This window comes from Hetaerina americana, unplaced genomic scaffold (genome assembly GCF_022747635.1).
Source record: "Hetaerina americana unplaced genomic scaffold, ioHetAmer1.1.p SCAF_4, whole genome shotgun sequence".
Taxonomy (NCBI): Eukaryota; Metazoa; Arthropoda; class Insecta; order Odonata; family Calopterygidae; genus Hetaerina; species Hetaerina americana.
This window is the reverse complement of record NW_027286985.1, coordinates 6,760,673-6,781,410: the sequence shown is the minus strand read 5'-3', so window position 1 is coordinate 6,781,410 and position 20,738 is coordinate 6,760,673. Positions and strand designations below refer to the sequence as shown.

Sequence of the window (20,738 nt, the reverse complement as noted above, 5' to 3'; positions counted from 1 at the left end):
TACTAGTTTGCAAAAAAAATACTCAAGAGAGATGGAAGAAATATATAAAAGAATTGAATTGTAAAGAGCTTAGTACAGCAAGCTTAGACAAAGAAAGAGAAAATGACGTAGATGAAGACAGCTTAGGTCCCGGCTTACTCGACAATGACATAAGAAGGCATTAAGGGGAATGAAATCAAATAAGGTCTTATGGGTAGACAACCTTCTGGTGGGAATACTTGAAGAATTAGGAAAATGTGGGCGGAAGATTTTTTTGGAAATTCGTATCAATTATGAGAGAGGAATTTGGTTGGAAGACTTTGTCAGATCGGTGTTAGGTAAAGGTAAAGGCTATATCATGGAAGGAACAGAGAAAAATAACTTTGATTTTGCACGCAACTAAAGTGGTCATAGGGATCATCAGCAAAAGGATTGAGAGCAGGGCAAATGATTACTTCGGGGATGATCAGTTTGGGTCTAGGATGGGGAACAGGCGAGATGCCATTGCAGCAATGAGATTATTAATCGAGAGGAATATAGAATACAACCAGGAAGTATTTGCCTTTTTCGTAGATTTCGAAAAAGCATTTGATAGAGTGAATTGGGAAAACTAATGAGTATATTGCAGAAAATAGAAATAGATTGGAGGGACAGGAGGCTTAACCGCAACCTGTAAATGTCTCAGACTGCTCAGGTGCGGGTGGGGAACGGGGAGTCCGGATGGGCAATGTTAGGAAGGGGTAAGGCAGGGTTGTCCATTATCACCGCTGCTGTTCAACGTATATGTGGAGGAAATAATTAAAGAGGCTCTGAAAGAACTAGAGTATGGAATAAAAGTTGGTGGATAATTCTTAAAAGCTGTTAGGTTGCTTATGATCAAGGTTTAGTTTGACAGATAGCTATTGGGTGGTAGACATTGCTGAGTGACTTGGAAATTTAATGCGATAGATACGGGATGAGAATAATTGTGAATGAAACAAAAGTTATGTGGTTTTACCGGAAAGGGAAAAGCTACGTTGCAAGTTGAAATAGGAGGGCAAAAACTAGAGAAGGTGGAACATCTTAAGTTTCTTGGAAGTGTTTTGGACAAAAGGGTGAAAATAGTAGGGACATTAGGAGGAGAATTGCGTTTGGCAAAGAAGCATTCACAGGGATGATAGGATTGATGGCAGGGACCTTGAGTAAGGATATTGAGAAAAGGCTTGCAAAAAAATTGATATAGGGAGTAGTTATCTACAGCGCGGAAATATGGTCGCTGAAGAAGGATAATGGACGTAGTTTGGAGGTTTTAGATACGTGGGTGTGAAGGATGGAGAAGGTGAATTGAACGGAAAGGAAAAGAAATGTGGTGGGGAAGAGAGGATATTGATGGATGAAATCATAAGGACGGTGGAAAGGTGAATGCAAAGCATATTGATTGGCATTTGTATGTTGAAGACTGTTATATAGGTGAGAATGGTAAGTAAACGAGGAAAGGGAAGGAATAGGGTAAGGATGTCGGACGGAATGAAAGGAGGATACGAAGATGAACAGGAACTTGTTGTAGAGTAGGATGTTGAGTTGTATTTTGTTGGACGAGACAAGACAATTGATGATTAGTTTCCATCCAAAAGAAATCCTAATTGGTGGATTACCTAAAGTTATACTAATGTGAAGAGCAAACGCAAGATTGTCAGAAAGCAAACTATTCAAGGCGATGCCCAAAGAATACGGAAATGAAACGATCGCTGGCTATAGGGATTTCAGTTTTTGATTCGCGATCTGTATTTTAAGATATTAATTTGATTGTGTGATCTCGAAGAGTGCAAAATTACCTCCAGGAACCTGTGCTAAAAATTGCTTCATAGATTCCCTTGTCCGCGTAGTTCAGGGATAAGGGCCTTCCATGAACAACGTAACGAACTAATGAGCACAAGTGGAAGACTACTAACTTTAGCGGAACTTACGTAGAAGGAAAGGACGAGTTTAGTAATGAAAACCTTGGTTCCACATGAATCACCAACCAATTCACTTCAAATTAAACCAGTTCCATATACCAATTTCCGATTTTAATGCAGCGTTTTCATCATACAATTAAAGATTGAAGTAGCTAATAAAAACTAATAACAGTGCCATATATATCATTGTAATTATCATTGAATTTGGAGCTGAATGTATAAAGAAATAGTGAAGTAGAAGTATACCTGGGTATTTATCTTTATAAATCCACAGTGAAGAATTTAATTACGATTGATATAAAGATTTTAATGTATGACGTTATTTCGTGAAATGATTTTACTTAGTTATTTGTTGAAACTGTTAAATTAAGCAATGTAGGTATACATCTACACGCTGATCTGCAAGCCGTCGCAAGGGTGTGTGGCAGGGAGTGTTAGGGCACCAGTCATTCCCTTTCTTCATTTCCCTAACATTTTCCCCTCTACTTAAGTCTTCAACATCCCACTGCCGATCAACACGCCCTTCATTCATTTTTCCTGCCTCCTTATTGTTATGTCCCGGGTTAATTTCCCCGACGTGGCTCATTTCTCTTTCGCGAGGAGGTCTGTTCGCTTGCTGCGCAATTCACATATTGGGATTTTTCCACTGCTTACCTGTCACTCAGGTGCTTGCGTCGCCTCGAGGGAGGAGGGGGCAAGCATGCGAACGCAGCTCGCGAATATGACTGAATATGGGAATAAAGCGCAGTAGAATGCTGAATCCGGGGCGCGACCGGATGCCGCGATCAAATAAAAACCCCGCGGAGCCTTTGTTCCGTGTCTTTTCGTCGAGGGGCCGTGTACACGTCGGGATGGGGAGCCGAGAGCCGTGGAAGCGGAGACTCGTCGATTGACCCGGGGTTCGCCGCAGGACGAGATACTCGCGCCGGAGTCGCTCTTGTTTAAATACAAACTCCTAGCGAAAGACCCCGTCTCTTTTATTTCACCGTACCAACTCGTCAATTGGACCACCTTCGTCGTCCGGAAATTCCTCAGCGTTAGTCAGATCCTTTTCTGAGACTTCCCTTGTCGCGCTGTCCTCGAGGGACACGACATTATGATTCCCCCTAACAAACCCCTATCCTCGCCCACCATAACTAGTATTTCGTCATTTATGTTCCTTTCGGTCCATTTCACCTTCTCCATTCTTCTCCACACCCAAAATCCTCCAATCTGCGATACTTCTATCATCTTGCTTCAGTGACCTGATTTCCGCGATGGGCATAACTATGCTCCATATCACAGTTTTAATGAGTTTTTTCTTTACATTCTTAGTCAACGTCCCAGCCATCAACTTTCTCCTTCTAGAAGGAGATTTCTTGTTCTTCTTGGCTTAGTGCATGTCTTCTCCTTACGTCCATCCAGTATTTTATTAGGTTTATTTCATCAGCAATCGGAGCCATGGGAAATCAGTGGTAGATACCAAAAGAGGTCATATTTTATGTTTTTAGTATAGCCGCGTGTTTACCGAATTTTCTAACTTAATCTAGGGCGTGATGCCCAATTTATGCTTGAAGTCAATGTGATTGCGGATAAGAGTATTCAATTTGGAATCAAGGTGATGCCACGCCATCCAAACAGAAGCCGGATACAGAAGCGACTTCAGTCGCGGGGTCTCTCCGTCACATCCCAGCCGTCTCGGTCACCTCTCCTCTGGTAAGAGACAATGCACATGTATGTATACTGAATCTTCAATCTGGAATTCATTTTACACCCATCATATCTCTTATCGAACGACCTTTAAAGAATATATAACCTAAATGTTATGAGTTAAGGCACTGGATGGGTAAGGAGAAGATAGGGTATTCATCTTTCGCGCCACTGCGATCGGTGTGTTATTTATTGTAATTACGAAGGTGGGCTTAGAAATCCAACAGTGCTTAAATAAAGAGAACCATATCACCTCAATAGTACGGCTGGGTACATCAGAAACTCTTACCGGTGGGATATTTAATATAAATATAGAATTAATGGATCTGATCGATCATAAACCTTTCTCTTAACCATTTAACCGGCTCAGGATGAAGATTTTTCAACATTTGGTAAACCCTATTTAATATTTATACCTGCTTACCAATACCATACTAATTCCAAAGTGCGACGAACTAATTATCGCACTGATCCCCACATTATTACATGTATCATCTACATTTTAACTAGTGGATAATACTTACTGGTACACATACGGTCCTATTTCCTGCACTAATGGCATCTGTCCATTGTTGATATCTTTCACATTGGAAACGTTGAAGAAGTACACTTCGAATCTCAGAGGAATGGGCAGTTTCTTCCACAAATCCCACGATTGAGATCCTTCCTTTAGAAGAACATTCTGGAAAGTAAAAGGAGTGAGTTTGGATGCTTGTCAAAGGAATGTCAATAGATTCATGCAGTTAGAACGTCATATGGAGTTAATTTTCCATATTTGCAAGATGTATATTACTAACATAACATTTTTTCACAAATCGGTGGAAAATCATGCTTAAAACAACGCATGTATATTATGTGCATTTTCAGAGATTCCCATTAATGCCACTCATTTGTGAGTCGCAATTTTCCGAATAGTTATAATGAAATGTTTTATTTTTGAGTGTATAGAATAGTTATAGTTGAACAGTTATTTTCTACTTTTGTGATAAAAAGGTCTGCGAAAAGGAAAGAATTTTTTGTATCGGGATCGGGTTGTCCAGCTCTTCTGCACAAAGAAAGAAACTGGTTCAACGTCGTGAGAAATATACTGAAAGGGCGAACGGTGACGTAGAAAATAGCGTATCTTTTGTGACTCTAGTTGAATGATATATTTCAAAATATTGATTTCGTTACAACAAAAAAAAATTGCGAATGGATTATAGATCCTTAGGATATGAGAAATGTCCAAGGAAACTTACAACAGTTGGTGACTGAAATTAATGTAAGATGAATGCATGTCTTCTCAGACAAAGAGCATGTGATATGATGCAGTAAAAAATTGGTGGCAATGTTTTGGTATTTTAGTCAGGAGTGATGGTGCACAAGGCGGTCAGGGGGTATTTGGTGTTTGGGGACTTGTAATTGGAGTGGCATCTGTACCAGTGGGACCTAAATACTTGTAGGGCGTGGAATTTGTGAATCTGGAACTTGTTCTCTGAGGCAAAATATTGTACCTAGATTTGTAGGCTTTTCAGACGTGAATGTAAAGAATGATTGATAAAAAAGTTGAACAGAGATAAATTTCCATGCTAATGTTATGAATTTGATGCAGAAAGAGAGGACATTGACAGAGGAAATCCGGTTATAGCAGAAAAAGTGAAGGGTGAAGGAAATATTGAAAGGTACTGGAATGTTGAAAGCAGTGAATGAAGAGAGGATTTAGGGTAAACAGAGGAGAGGTAGAGAGTGGATATACTTTGAATAGAATGAAGCCAGGTAGAAATTACGAAGGAATGAGAAAGGAAATAAGGTAGGACAAGGAAAAGGAAGTTATCATGATACATGAAGATAACTGTCGTTAGAGACCATCCAAAACCTACCTCCTTTTAAAAGACGCAATATCTCAAATAAGTAAATTGACCGGTAAACGATAAGATTGAATCCAGGAGTTTTTTTATATCGAGAGAAATTTTGAATGAATGTGACCATTGCGAAGGGATAATGTTATTCGGTGACTTGAACGCGTGGATTGGTGTTGGAAAGGATGTCTCTGAGAATGAGGTTGGGCCTTTCGGTGAACCCTCCAGTGAAAGAAGCGTAGCACGCGTATGTACTAAAAACTTTTTGAGTTCATGCATGGTATAAGGATTGTCCTTAATGTGTGGTTTTATGATAAATGCATGAATTTGCATGTGTGGCAAATCGGAAATTCTGAGAGCATTGCTGATTTCTTTGCACGTGAGAGATAGAGGGTAATGAGAGGTGGACAGACCGTTATTCAGCAGTTTCAAAAGTGTACAAAGCGGGCGGCAGGTAAGATTACAGAACTACAGGTACTGAGAAAGAAATTCGTACAGCTGCAAGATCACAACTTATGATTATAGGCTTGAGGATGCGCTGTGCTCGAATAAGGAAGAATTTGGTAAATATATTAGAACGCCGAAATGTGGGTATGGTTTGGGAACGTATACAAGAAAAGATTACGGAATGAGCTTAAATCGCGAGAGTAGAAATGCGGTCGAGAGAGAATTATTACCACCAGATTATACTTGGCATAATACAGAAGTAAAGACTCGGACAGAGCCGAGAAAGAGAATTATGTCATCATAGTATAAAAGGATCGTTGTAGGTAAACCACAACGACCACGGAAGTTACCAGGCACATGATAACATCACGATAGGAATCCAAAAGCCACTAGGAAAAAAGAATAACTGAGCTCTTATTTCCGATTCCTGTTGTTTTTTAGATTTCAATCTTAGTTCTATCCAAGAACAGGCAAAAGCTAAGCAATCCAAAGTGGTAAAATTACTATAGGTAATCTACCAACAAAGGTAGGTTTTGGATGGGCAAAACAACCAAATATTTCCATTTACTCTCCTAACAAAATACATCCCAAAGTCCTACTTCAGAACGAAGTCACTCTTCATCTCTGAGTACTTCCTTCCTCCCTTCATCCCGTCCAATATCCCTATCCTGTTCCTGCCTTTATCTCTTTTGTCGAATATTCTCATTACAGCCTTCAACATCCCGCTACCGCTCAATACGCCCTTCATCCATTTTTCCTGCCTCCATAGGACTTCTTCCAGCAAACCCCTCTCTTCGCTCACCATACCAAGTACTGTTTTGTAAGATTATTCGGGTCTCCCACCGGGTCCACGTTCGTAGGTTTGCCGACGTTTCGATGGCCGAGTCGTCCATCGTCTTCAGGGCATGTCGTTACTCAGGTATTTGGCCGCCTTATATAGTTACTCAGGTATAGGCCGCCTATATAAGGCGGCCAAATACCTGAGTAACGACATGCCCTGAAGACGATGGACGACTCGGCCATCGAAACGTCGGCAAACCTACGAACGTGGACCCGGTGGGAGACCCGAATAATCTTGGAAAACATTATTCGCCGGGAAAATACCAGATCATTCTTCACATACCAAGTACTCTTCTAGTACTCCCTTCCTCCCTTCACTTCGTCCAACATCACTACCCTATTTTTGCCCTTTTCTCATCTGCGCAACATTCTGTCCTCAATCACAGTCTTCAACATCTCATTGCCAATCAATATGTATTGCATCCATTTTTCCTTTCCTTTAGATTTCTCCCAACAATCCCCTCTCCTCGCCCACTCTACCTAGCGCTTCCTCAATTATTTTCTTTTCGGTCCATTTCACCTTCTTCATCCTTCTCCACACCCACATTTCAAAAGCCTCCAATCTACCCCAATCCTCCTGCTTCAGTGACCATATTTCCGCGCCGTGCATAACTACACCCCATATTTAGGCTTTGACGAGCCTTTTCTTAAGACCCTTTCTGAACGTCCTTGTCATCAATTCCCTCCTTGTGTAAGCTTCTATGCCTAGTGCAATTCTCCTCCTCACGTGCTTACCATTTTGTACCTTTTGGTCAAAAATACTTTCGAGATACGTGAATTGTTCCAATTTTTCTGTTTTGCCCTCATATTTTAACGTTCAACTTAGTCTCTCTCATTCTGGAAAACCGCATAACCTTTGCTTTATTTATATGTATTCTCATCCCATATCTATCGCACCAAATTTCAAGTTCACTCAGGAATTCTTGTAACCACTTGGCTAACTGGCAAACTACATCTATGGCATCCGTAAACTCAACCGATTTAATGAATTTTTTTTTCATTCTCATCTCCAATTCTTCCCAATCCTCTCCAATCATTTTCTCTAATAATACGTGGAACAGCATGGTACCAATGAACAACCCTGCCTCACACATCTTCCTAATAATAAGTCAAATGGAAGAAGGGACAATTAGGTATCAATTTCGCCGAAACAAAGAACTATATCTATCTAACACTGGCTATCCGGACTCTCCGTTTCCCGCTCGCACCTGATCAGTCTGGGACATGTGCAGTTCGCGGATTAGCCTATTGTCCCTCCAATCTATTCCTATTTTCTGCAATATACTCACTATTTTTTCCCAATTCACTCTATCAAACACCTTTCCAAAATCTACGAAACAAGCAAATGCGTCCTGATTGTATTCTGTATTCCTCACGATTAGTGATCTCATTACAGCAAATGTCATCGCGCGTGCCCCTCCCCTTCCTAAACCCAAACTGACCATCCCCTAAGTAATCATTTGCCATGCTCTCCATCCTTTATTTGATGAACCAGAGAGTAACATTAGCTGTGGGAAATGTGTGGGGAAAATGAAACTTGTCCTCTTGTCCTCACTTGACACTTACCTTAACATTTACCTTTTTCGGAACTTTTGGTTAGAGGAAATAACAATGATCTCACAAATTCTTCCGGCCAGATATCTTCTCCATAAGAGTACAAATCAGTCAATATAGTCTCTTTCTGGCACATTTTACTAAGTCTTTCAGTGGTTCCACTGGAATATTGTCTGCCCCCACAGGCTTATTTGATTTCATCTCCCTTGATGTCCTTTCTATCTCATCGTTGAGTATACCTGGATCTAAGCTATCTTCCTCTACGTCATGTTCTCTTTCTATGTCTAACGTTGTTGGCTTAAGTTCTTAGTTTTGTTATTCTATATATTCCTTCCATCCCTCTTGGAACTTTTCTGTTTCAACTATGATCTTACCCGACTTACGATATCTCTAACACTTAGCCCTGATCTGTCCTTCTTACTTCCCGATAGTCATTTAACCCTGCTGTATAGCGGGGCAAATTCACCCTTCTTCTGCAAACCTTCCATATCCCCGCACTGCGTCTTCCACCATGCTTCTTTAGCTTTATTTGTTACCGGTCTCAATTTATTATTTAACTATTTACACTTTCTTCTACCTATTTCTGTGTTTACATTCTTCCATTTTGTTCTCTCATCTATCTTTCTAATCAGCTCATCCGTCATCCATTGTTCCTTGCCCTTTTTCCATTAACGGTTCCTATAGTTTCATTTGCAGCTTTCGTTATCCCTTCCTTGATACATGCCAACAAATTAAATTTTTCCCCTGTCCATGTTAGGTTCTCGTTGTTTATTGTTATGCTGTTACTGTATTTTGTCCTCCATCATGTTTGTTATATTTATCACTGTAAATTGGCGCTACTGCTGTATGTGAATAATGTTTTAAAATAAATAAATAAATTACCTTTTTTTAAATATTCAATTGTTTCTGGATCAACCTTGTGGAAATTCATGTTAATGAAATTAAGAATACAAAGTAACTTTCCACTGTTCTTTATTAGCGTACAACCGGTTTCAACGCTCAAGCGTCATCATCAGGTACCTGATCATCAAGTACCTCATCATCAAGTCATCACCTGATGATGACGCTTGAGCGTTGAAACCGGTTGTACGCTAATAAAGAACAGTGGAAAGTTACTTTGTATTCTTAATTTCATTACCTTTGTTCTTCGAAAGTAATCAGCTCTTTATGTCATCCATGGTTTTATCAATCTCTATTGAGATTGAGAAAAGCCTCTCTATACTCCTTCTTTGTTAATCCATTTAATTCTTCTATATTCCAGTTCCTAGCCCACTGCCCCTGCCTTATCTTTTTGAAACGGACGCTAAGCTTCATAACAACCAAATAGTAGTCAGAGTCCGCATCCGCCCCCGGGAAGCTGTGAGAATTTATTACACTGTTCCTGAACGTGTGCCTTATCAAGATATAAATTTACTGATTCCTTTCTGAGTCACCTGGAATTTTCCATGCAGACCTACGCCTTTTTAAGTTTATAAACCAAGCGTTGGTGATTGCACATCTGACGACTAAAACGAGAGGTGTTGCGTTTGTTTACGTCGAGTTGTTACGCAGCAGCAGCGGTACGAGTTTTAACCTGTTCGTCGCCGCGTGCTACGGCAGCAATGAAAGAGCTAGAGGAACAGCGTTTAAGCGTGAAATTTTGTTTCAAACTATAAAAATGTTTTACGGAGCGATTTGAAATGAACCAGCAAGCCATTTTTAGTGAACCTATGAGTCGAAGCCAGTGTTTTTAGTCGTACAATCGTTTTAAATCGGGCAGAACTCGACAGATTAAGATTCGCGAATGGGACGGCCTTCCACTTTAACAGACCCCAACCATGTCAATTTGGTGAACGATTTGGTGTTGGCAAATCGCCGTTTACCTGATAGGGTGATTGCCGATGAAATCAGCATTAGTTTTGGATCCTGTCAGATAATTTTGACAGACATTTTGGGCATGACGCGCGTCGGATCAAAATTCGTCCCGCGGGTGCTGACTGATGAATAGAGACAAAAACGTGTGGCCATTCGTCAGGAACTCCTGGATCGAGCCAATGCCGACCCAGAATTTTTCTTAAAACCGTCGTAAACAGAGACTAAACCTGGGTTTACGGTTATGACCAGGATTTATTTTTCTGCACCGTGAAAACCGAGAAGGCGATTGAGAGAGTGTATTGAGAACATTTAATGAATATACTGCGAAGTATAAGAGTTGACTACGCCAACTACGTTGTCACTACATCTGTATCTGGTATCGTACTTTTGTTTCTATGCCTATGATGATATCAGCTTCCAGGTAATATTATTAATCTTCTTATCGTGAAAAGCTGTCTTATTTTCTTACTGCGGTCATTCCTTGCTGCCAAAACCATGCCCTAATACTTATCTTCTGATAAGAAAGCCAAGTATTAAGCCCAAGCCCAGCATAACTGATAAGAAGCCCAAAACAAAAATAATATTTGTAGTTGAATAATGAACATATTGAAACTGTTTAGTGAATACATTTATTTTATGTTGATAGTGCTGAGTCCAGAGCTCAATATTTTTCTACTTACCTTTAACCTGGGCACCAGTGATGAAAGCAATAGAAAGTATTTCCTAAAACTCTGAATATTCTACATGTACGATCAAGAGCAAGGGGCGATTCATGCGGATATTAGGTGTATTGGAATATAGTTACGAGGCAACGACCTTTTGGTTGGACCAGAGTCACTCTCTTGACATAACCTCATCCTTTGAGATAACCTTTAATTATCTGCCTTCCACTCTGCTGAAATACTAAAGATTAGATAAAGGTGGATCATTTGTTTTCGGATTTGGTAATGAAGTGACTTGGAACTTCGTATTTTTTTACTATACCAACCAATTCCTGTCCAAGTGACAACATAGCTTTGTAAAACAGAACCGAAATCTTTGTGAGTAAGCTCTTAATACATTTCATTGTAACAACCAATTTTGGCCCAATTTAATCGGTATTTCTATAAATTTACAGGTATTTAACGCCATGAATGTCTTAATAATTTATGATGTTGTCATTTGACGCAAATTAGGTCAGTGGTAGCAAGTCCGACCATCAAGCTAAAACCTTTCCAGCCTAAATTCTGCTCTTAAAAATGTTCCGGCTTCATTAAATAAAATCACTTCAAAGGTTTTGTGCTATAAACACCAACAGAAAGGTGCCATAAACAAATAAATGGGCCCCCTCTGGTGGCAGGCAAAAGTTTCATCATCGAGCTTTGATGCTTCAAACCAAGAGGACGATTAGGTGTCTCAGTAGGTGGATGTTTACGAAATCGGCCGCTGTAACAAGATGCGAAAGCCAACGATGAACCAACTATACGGTCTCCATAGAAGATTCAGCCATCAATGCCCAAATACGGTGCCATACTATGCATACAAGTAAGATATTCCGAATATGGTAATGAAACTTACGAGCCCCTGTAAAAACATGATTGTTGGCTGAATGAGGTAAGTATGAGACACTCGAAGAGTGTTAGTGGTTAAAATAGGAGAGAAATGGTGTTACAAAACGAGTCTCAGGCCAGGACGTGGATTAGATTCACCGGAAATTTCTAAGTGTGGAAGAAACCTGCGACGCTGATGTGTTCATGTTGTGTGAAGGGATGGACGTCGAGTCACTGGACATACGAGGGTCATCCGGAAAGTAGTACCCGTTCGTGAAATAAAAAGACAAAAGTAAATATTAACAAACATAAAAAATTTTATTTGAAAGAGGATACTTTAAACTACTTCTCAACATAATCTCCAAGCAAATTAAGGCATTTGTCATAACGTGTGACAAGTTTCTGTATTCCTGCTGCATAGTCCTTCGCCGCCAGCTCATTGAGATACGCGAGGGACCCATCTTGCACAAATTTTTGCATTATGCAGATGGTGTTTAACAATTTCATGAACAATTGTTCGAGAAACATTGGGAAAATGCTCACAGATGTCATCAATTGTGACGCGCCGATCGTTCCTCACGAATTCGTCAACTGAGCTCACCAGTTGGTCTGTAATGACAGACGGTCTCCCCGAACGCTCATCGTCGTGTGTGTTCCCCCTCCCCATGTTGAAGTTGCGACACCACCGCCGAACAGACGACTCGTCCATTACATTGTCTCCATACACCTCCTTTAATTGGCGATAAATATCACATGGGCGAACGTTTCTTGCATTGAGGAATTTAATCACTGCCCTCACTTCACAACTGGCGGCGTTCTCAATTTTTTTAAACATTGTAAACAATCACAGAAACAACACAGGCAATGTCAGGCAACAACGTCACGCAACTTGGCTCAGAGAAGGCAGACAAGCCACTGAAGCTATCTGACCTCGTCCAGCGGCTACTCGCGTCGTCAGCACTTCATGCGGCACGAACGGGTACTACTTTCCGGATGACCCTCGTACATGTGAGAGGTACAAGGTCTGTACGCGAAAGATGAGACTGAATGTTCTGCGAGCTAACTACTTGAGGGATCGCATCAGTGAGGTGTCGCCTTCTAGCGGCGTCTGTACGAGGGTTGCTATGTATGTTTTCAGCCTAATAATTACAAGACGGCAATTTATTGTTGAAAAAGGTTATTATTTTTCGAAGTATTCACCATGATAATCAATACTCTTTTGAATGTACTCAAACCGATTTTCGTGACACTTGTTCCACTCCGATTGAGGTACCTCCAAAACATGGTTTTTTAATACACCAACGGCTTCTTCAGGCGCCGAAATAAGTTGGTCACGCAATTTTTTCTTGATAAACGGGAATAAAAAGAAGTAATTTGGTGCTCTATCAGGGCTTAACGGAGGATGATCCATCAATTGGACGTTTTGGTCAGTCAAATAGGTAGTTGTTTCAATCGAGCTCTGAGAGCTTGCATTGCCACGATGACGAATGATCCTTCGTTGCCGCTTCTTTTCCCGTATTTCACCAAGACCTTCTGCCAAATAAATGCTCGGGTACCATTCAGAATTCACGTTTCTACCTTGCTCTAACGGTACGGTGGCCACACGTCCAGTTATTCTAATGAAACAGGCGATCATTTGCTGTGATGTGCTTCGTGTACGAATCACTTTTGTCCGATTTGGCTCGTCTTGGAAGAGCCATACATTGGATTTCTGTTTTGTTGCGGGCTCATACGCATAGATCCAAGATTCTTCACCTATGTAGATGTTGTACGCATACAGATTTTGATGCACTGCGATTGTATTTGTAGAGGATTTCTTTGCACCAATTGACACAATCATCTTCTAAAGCTTTTGTCAAATTACGCGGGATCCAACGGCAAAAAATTTTTATCACAGGTAAATGTTCATGCAATATCTTATTTATGCTCGTCATACTAGTTCCAAAGGATGCCTCAATCTCACGAGAAGTCATATTTCGATCTTCCTTTACTAGTTCTTGCACAGCATCAATGTTTTCTGGCCCAACGACTGATTTTGGACGACCTTCCCGAAGAAAGTACTCAGAGATGAAGAGGGACCTGATATAGAGTAGGATGATGGATTTTGTGTTTTGTTGGGAGTAATAAAATGTTTGTTTGGTAGTTGTGTCCATCCAAAAACCTACCTTAACCGGTAGATTACCTTTATATATATATATATGACCACGTTTCCGCGCCGTACATAGCTACGCTCCATATCAAAGTTTTTACGAGTCTTTTCTTAACATCCTTACTCAAAGTCCCCGTCATCAACTCCCTCCTCCTTGTGAAAGCCTCTTTGCCTAGCGCAATTCTTCTCCTTACGTCCCTACTACTTTGACCGTGTTGGTCCAAAACACTACCGAGATACGTAAACTGTTCTACCTGCTCTAGTTTTTGCCCTCCTATTTTAATGTTAAGCTTGGCCTTTTTCTTTCTAGAAAATCGCATTACCTTTGTTTTATTAATATTGATTCTCATCCCATACGTGTCGCACTGAATTTCCAATTCACTCAGCAATGCTTGCAGCCCCTTGGCTGACTGACAAACTAAAGCTTGGTAATCAGCAAACCTAACTGATTTTACGAATTCCCCGCCCACCTTCATTCCTACCTCTAGTTCTTCTCATGCCTCTTTAATCATTTCCTCTGCATACAGGTTGAACAGCAACGGTGATAATGGGCAACCCTGCCTTACACCTCTTCCTAACACTGCCCATCCCGACTCCCCGTTCCCCGCTCGTACCTGAGCAGTCTGAGACATGTACAGGTTGCGGATTTGCCTCCTTTCCCTCCAATCTATTTCTATTTTCTTCAATATACTCATTAGTTTTTCCCAATTCACTCTATCAAACGCTTTTTCGAAATCTACGAAACAGGCAAATACCTCCTGGTTGTGTTCTATATTCCTCTCGATTAATAATCTCATTACTGCAATGGCATCACCCGTACCTCTCCCCTTCCTAAACCCACACTGATCATCCCCTAAGTAATCATTTGTCCTACTCTCTATCCTTTTGTTTATGATCCTGAGAACAACTTTAGCTGCGTGAGATATCAAACTTATTGTCCTTTAGTCCTCACATGATGTAGCCTTTACCTTTTTCGGAATAGGAACTAAAACTGATCTCACGAAGTCTTCCGGCCAGATTCCCTCCTCATAAATACTACGGATCAGCCCATATAGCCTCTTTCTCCCACATTTTCCTAATCCTTTTAAAAGTTCCGCGGGAATGTTATCCACCCCCACGGCCTTATTTAGTTTCATCTCCCTTAATGCCCTTTCTATCTCATTGACTAGTATGCCTGGACCTAACCTATCTTCCTCTACGTCATGTTCCTTTTCTATGTCTAACTTTGCTGGTCTAAGCTCTTTACTATACAGTCCTTCTATATATTCTTTCCATCTCTCTTGGATCTTCCCTGCGTCAACTATTACCTTACCCGCCTTATCTCTAACTGCTATCGTTGATCTCCCTGACTTACTTCCCGATAAATATTTAACTATATATATATATATATATATATATATATATATATATATATATATATATATATACACACACATTATATACATTAATTATGGTTATATATGTATATATATAAAAAAATATATATATATTTGTAACCATAAACACAGTAATCAACCCGAAGGTCGGTCTGGTAGGTGATGATAAAGTCCACCGAGTACTAAGCCTAACGGCGTGTGATATATATATATATATATATATATATATATATATATATATATATATACATATACATATGTATATGATAAGTATATATACATAAACCATAAACACAGTAATTAACGAGAAGGTCGGTTTTGCAGGTGATGGTAGAGTTCACCCAGTACTAATCCCTATACGGCGTGTGAATATTCACACATCTGGGTAAGGGGGCCAATTCCTTTCCCTGCGCCGGTTATGGTTTCCCAGGAAGATCTGGTACCCGAAAAACCACATAGCTTGGGTGGAGCTGCAGGTGCCCAGAACCCGGGACCCTCGGGTCAGTAGTCCAGCACTCTACCCCCTGGACTACCTCGACCCACACACACATACACACACATACATTCACACACACACACATACTACCTTGATCAAAAAGTTCCCGGAATAACCACCGTGTGGCGCTCCCATCGTTCCGATTTGAGTTCTGTTTTTTTTGTTAAATTGGTACATCTGTTGTTGATATTCCCTTTAAATCTTAGTGTCATAACTTGACATTTGCAAAAGTTACGTAGCCAAGAGTACATCTATCTCTGTGTGTGTTGGCGATTTTTTACAATTGCAGAAATGGATTTAAATTTGCAACAACGAACTTGTATTAAATTTTGCGTAAAAAACGGATTTAGTGGTGCACGGACGTTGGAAATGTTGGAAAAGTGTTTCGGCAACGATTCTCTAAAAAAAACGGTCGTTTACCAGTGGCACGAGCGGTTCAGAAGTGGTCGTGAGTCAATCGAAGATGATGAACGCAGTGGCAGACCATCGACATCGAAAGTCGGTGAAAAAATTGATAAAGTAAAAGAAATGTTGGTCAATAACCGCAAATTAACCATCAGAGAAATAGCGGAGGACTTGAACATTGCCTATGGATCCGCCCAAGACATTGTGGTTAATGATTTGGGTTTCCGTCGTGTAGCAGCAAAGTTGGTGCCAAAAGACCTCATTCATGCAAAAAAGAGACCGTGTTGACGTCGCAAAAGACATGATTTGCGAGGCTGAATCCGATCCCACATTCATCAAAAGGATCATTACTGGAGACGAGACGTGGGTTTATGAGTACGACACGCAATCCAGACATCAGGCAAGTGAATGGCGTTCACCAAATGAGCCGAGACCAAAAAAACCACGTCGTTTTCAGTCAAAAAAGAAGGCAATGCTGACGGTTTTCATGGATTACAACGGTGTAGTGCATCATGAATTTTTGCCAGAAGGCCAGACAGTAAACAAAGAGTATTATTTGGGCGTTATGAGACGTTTGCGTGAAGCAATTCTCCGAAAGAGACCAGAAATGTGGGCAGAAAACTCGTGGATTTTGCACCATGATAACGCACCGTCGCACAGTGCTATCATTATTCGTAATTTTTTGACGAAAAATGCAACAAATACCATCCAACAGCCACCGAATTCACCTGATTTGGCTCCCTGTGACTTCTTTCTGTTCAATCGAGTTAAAAAACCATTACGGGGAACGCGTTTTAGCAGCCGAGAGGAAGTAATGGAAAAATCGCAGGAAGCACTGATGGACATACCGAAAACCGAATATAAAAAATGTTTCGAGGATTGGATCAAGCGCTGGCATAAGTGTGTTGCAGTCGATGGGGATTACTTTGAAGGGGACAATATAGATTTAGATGAATAAACTTGTATTTTTAATTTTCTGAATAAATTCCGGGAAATTTTTGATCAAGGTAGTATATATATAACGACTGTACGGAAAAACTCACATGAGCGGCACAATAATAGGACGGCACAATAGAACACAAATAGAATAGCAACATTTAAAAGGACACTCACACGGTAAATTGTTCGAGCTTTCGGCCCTCTCAGAGGCCTTCTTCAAGTGATTGCAGAAGGCCTTTGAGAGGGCCGAAAACTCGAACAATTTACCATAACAGGTCTTTTGCTGATGATGCGGTGATTCATGGGGACATTCAAAGTCGCGAAGACAGACTCGCGTTAGCTAACGAAATAGATGCAATCCAGACTTGGTGCGATACGCAATTGGAATTAAATTTGAAAAATGCTCAGTATTGCATTTTTGGGAAAGGAGTAATTTCCTCCCATTTAGTTACAAAGTGAAACAAACAGAAACCGCGAGGGTAGATTCCTTTAAATACTTGGGTGTAACAATTACTCACGATCTGTCCTGGGGAAAGCACATACGGGAAATATGCGGTCGTGCTAATAAAAAATTGGGATTTGTGAAAAGAGTGCTGGGTAAATGTGACGAAAAAGTGAAACAAATGAACGATGTTTCCATGCCCTAGTCAGGCCCCACCTAGAGTATGCTGCCAGTATATGGGATCCTCAAGAGATAAATTTGATTTCGGAATTGGATCGAGTTCAGCGGAGGGGGGCCAGATTTGTCAAAAATTGTTATGACCAACGCAGTAGCGTAACTACTTTGCTAGAAAATTTAGGCTGGGATTCCCTTACACACCGGCGTTTACAATATACTAGATTAAACTTATTAAAAACATTTAAAGATGGGTCCTGTTCCGATGACATCAAGAACATAATGCGAACCCTAACGCATTACGGGCGGAGGGATCACGACTGTAAGATTAGAGAGATACGAGACTGCAAGCAGACAGATTTAAATGTTCATTTTTTCCAAAAACAATAAGAGACCAGAATGCTTGTAATCGAAATTCCCCAGGAGTCGGCTCGACATAATAAGTATTAACCTACAAAGTAGGGACTGCGCATGGTCATACGATTATATTTATATATTTTATTTGCAGGTTCCCCCCACCTTTCCCCATCCATTTGAAAAACCCTAACCCCCTCATCCCTTACCCTTTCCTCCTGGTGCTGCACCCCCTGCCACACACCTTTTTGGTGGCTCTTAGGGTATTGATGTAGATGTAGATTGTGTTTTGTTAGGAGTCAAAAAATATTTTTTAGTTGTGTCCATCCAAAAACCTACATTAACTGGTAGATTACCTAATAATAATACAGTAATCTGGGTACTCTACCATCACCTACCAAACCCACCTTAGGGTTGATTACTATGTTCATGGTTTATATATATATATACATATATATATATATATATATTGTACATGCATATATATATTATTATATATATATAATATTAAATATATATAAGGGGGACGCAAAACAGCACAAAAGGTATCAGAGCGTGAAGGTATTAACACTGAGTGGTGAAGAAGGGAGGCTGCAGTAATTGCTGCAGCTTAGGATTAAAATACTGATAATGATGATCCGTCTCGGATATATCCAAACTGAAGATGTAACGAAACCCAGGATATTAATACAAAATAATCAAGTGGATTAAGAAAGTTATTTTCTTTATCTCTGTGTTGGCACCACCGTTGTTGCAACAACGTTGAAACTAGTTCAAACAATATTCGAACTTTGAATATTCCGTATAATAAACAATTATCTAAATCATCAATGTTTTAATTTCTTCATGACTGACTCGAAGTGAAGAATGAGTGATGAATCCTTCGTGTCCGCCTTATTACTAGTTCGATATGATCTCAGTCTAACGGTCACTATGCGACTGGGTAGTCCGTCTAATTATGGCCGTGAACAACAACCAACTCGTGAAGGAGAGCGGCTGGATGGCACGCGCAAGAGTGAACTCCCGCACGAGACAACTCTTTAAGTATGTACACACAATCGCCTCTTTAAGGAGCACGCCGATCTATAAATTTTGAGTCAAAGGAATCCATGACATTCAGAATTCGCACCTAAATAACTTCGGCTGGAAAAGTGTTATTTAGTTTTTCACGGCTGCAATGCTGCTACAATGGACGTCATATCGCTCGATAGTATGTGTCAAGTGAAAATTTCCACGCTAGATGCGCTCAGGTACATCCTTCCCTTAAACCTAAACAAAATCCACATGGGGACGCAATGACGTTTCCTCGCCCTGGGCTAAGGTCTACGGTTGAAAATGGTCCAGATGAAACGAGGAGCGACGCGGTACATAATTTACGGGAGGTACCAGATTTCGGTGAACTTGAAAAGATAAGGGCGATGTCTTGAATTTTACCGGAAGGAATTCGGTCACTGGGCCGGGCGTGACTTCCGAGGGGTCCGATGAAAATCATCTCGGCGAGTTTCAAGCACGCGAAGGCGCCAGATCACTGTCCTTTCCTGTCTGCACATCCCATCCTCGAATCGGTTGTGCATCACTCTACGCGAAGTACTCTCTTTGACGATGAGTCTCGATTGCAATTTCGACTTGCGATTTCATGTGTCAAAACAAGGTTCGATCAAATCAAAACACTACTTACCTCGGCGACTGTCTTCTGAATCAGGTTGGGAAACACTACAAATCCTAGTACACAGCCGGCGATCAAGATGAGTGACCCTAGCACATAACAGATGATCCCGGTGACCATCTTAGTGCAACACGAGCAGCACGCCATGTTTCGCGGTTCCTTCGCTTGGTCGGGAGTCTGATGGAGAGGTTATTTCCTGACTGATCTCTCGTGTGTGAGTGCACGGAGATAAAATAATGGCTACCTTTTTCACTATCTCATAATCTTCAAAATATATCTCTGCGCACTAATATCTTACGTAACCCAGATAACATCCACAAGCAGATAATTAATGAGGCAGGATTTCCCTTGGGTCGTGTGTTGTAATACGTACGTCCGTACGGGGTTTTTGATAAAAACTGGAGAGGATAATTTTAATTAACGTTGTTGAGTTTGAGAACATGAGCAGACAAGAGGAATACAAATATGGTCAGCATTATCATCCTACCAGACATTATCGATGCGTATTTTTGATTTCCATTGTTAATAATTCAATCAGCGAATATCTGGGGGAAAAATCAAGACCTACTAATTATATTAGGGGCCCTCCAAAAAAGAAGATCGCTGGAGGGCTGGAGAGGGTGTGAGGAGTCCATCAAATTGGGCAATTGGGTATGACGGGTCCTGGCCAAAGGTCATTCAAACGTTTGGCGGCTTATTTTCAGCTAAAGGGTTGAATAATGTCGGTGGTTTTCATTAAATAAGTTCTGGAAAGGAAATGTTCCATAGCCATTAGCATTAGGCGGCGTTGCTTCATGCATTACACCAATTATTTAGATCAGTCACGCATTTAATGTCGTTGTAAAAACTGCGGATTTCCAATTTATGCAATCTGTAATTCAAACTGAGTAAATATTCGAATCGTTTAACTTCCGTAATGCTGCCTTATTAGATAATATTTTAAATGATTCAACTATATACAAATGACCAATCACCAGCATTGCTTAGTAAATAATTTGCCTGCACAGAGTCATAAACCTATTTTGTTACACTTCTTGTCAATTAAGTTTGTAAGAAACGGCTTGGCTATA

At 40.6% G+C, this 20,738-nt stretch overlaps 1 protein-coding gene across 1 annotated transcript in view; it reads right to left on the bottom strand.

Moving 5' to 3' along the window:
• Positions 1 to 19,788, bottom strand: part of Snmp2 (Sensory neuron membrane protein 2) — a 49,544-nt gene extending 29,756 nt beyond the window's left edge. Inside the window, exons 1-2 of the mRNA XM_071590089.1 lie at positions 19,681 to 19,788; positions 4,130 to 4,287 (exon numbers count right to left, since the gene is read on the bottom strand). Of these exons, the coding sequence (XP_071446190.1) occupies positions 4,130 to 4,287; positions 19,681 to 19,788 (266 nt within the window). The remainder of the gene's footprint in view (positions 1 to 4,129; positions 4,288 to 19,680) is intronic.
• Between the last annotated feature and the right edge of the window lie 950 nt (positions 19,789 to 20,738).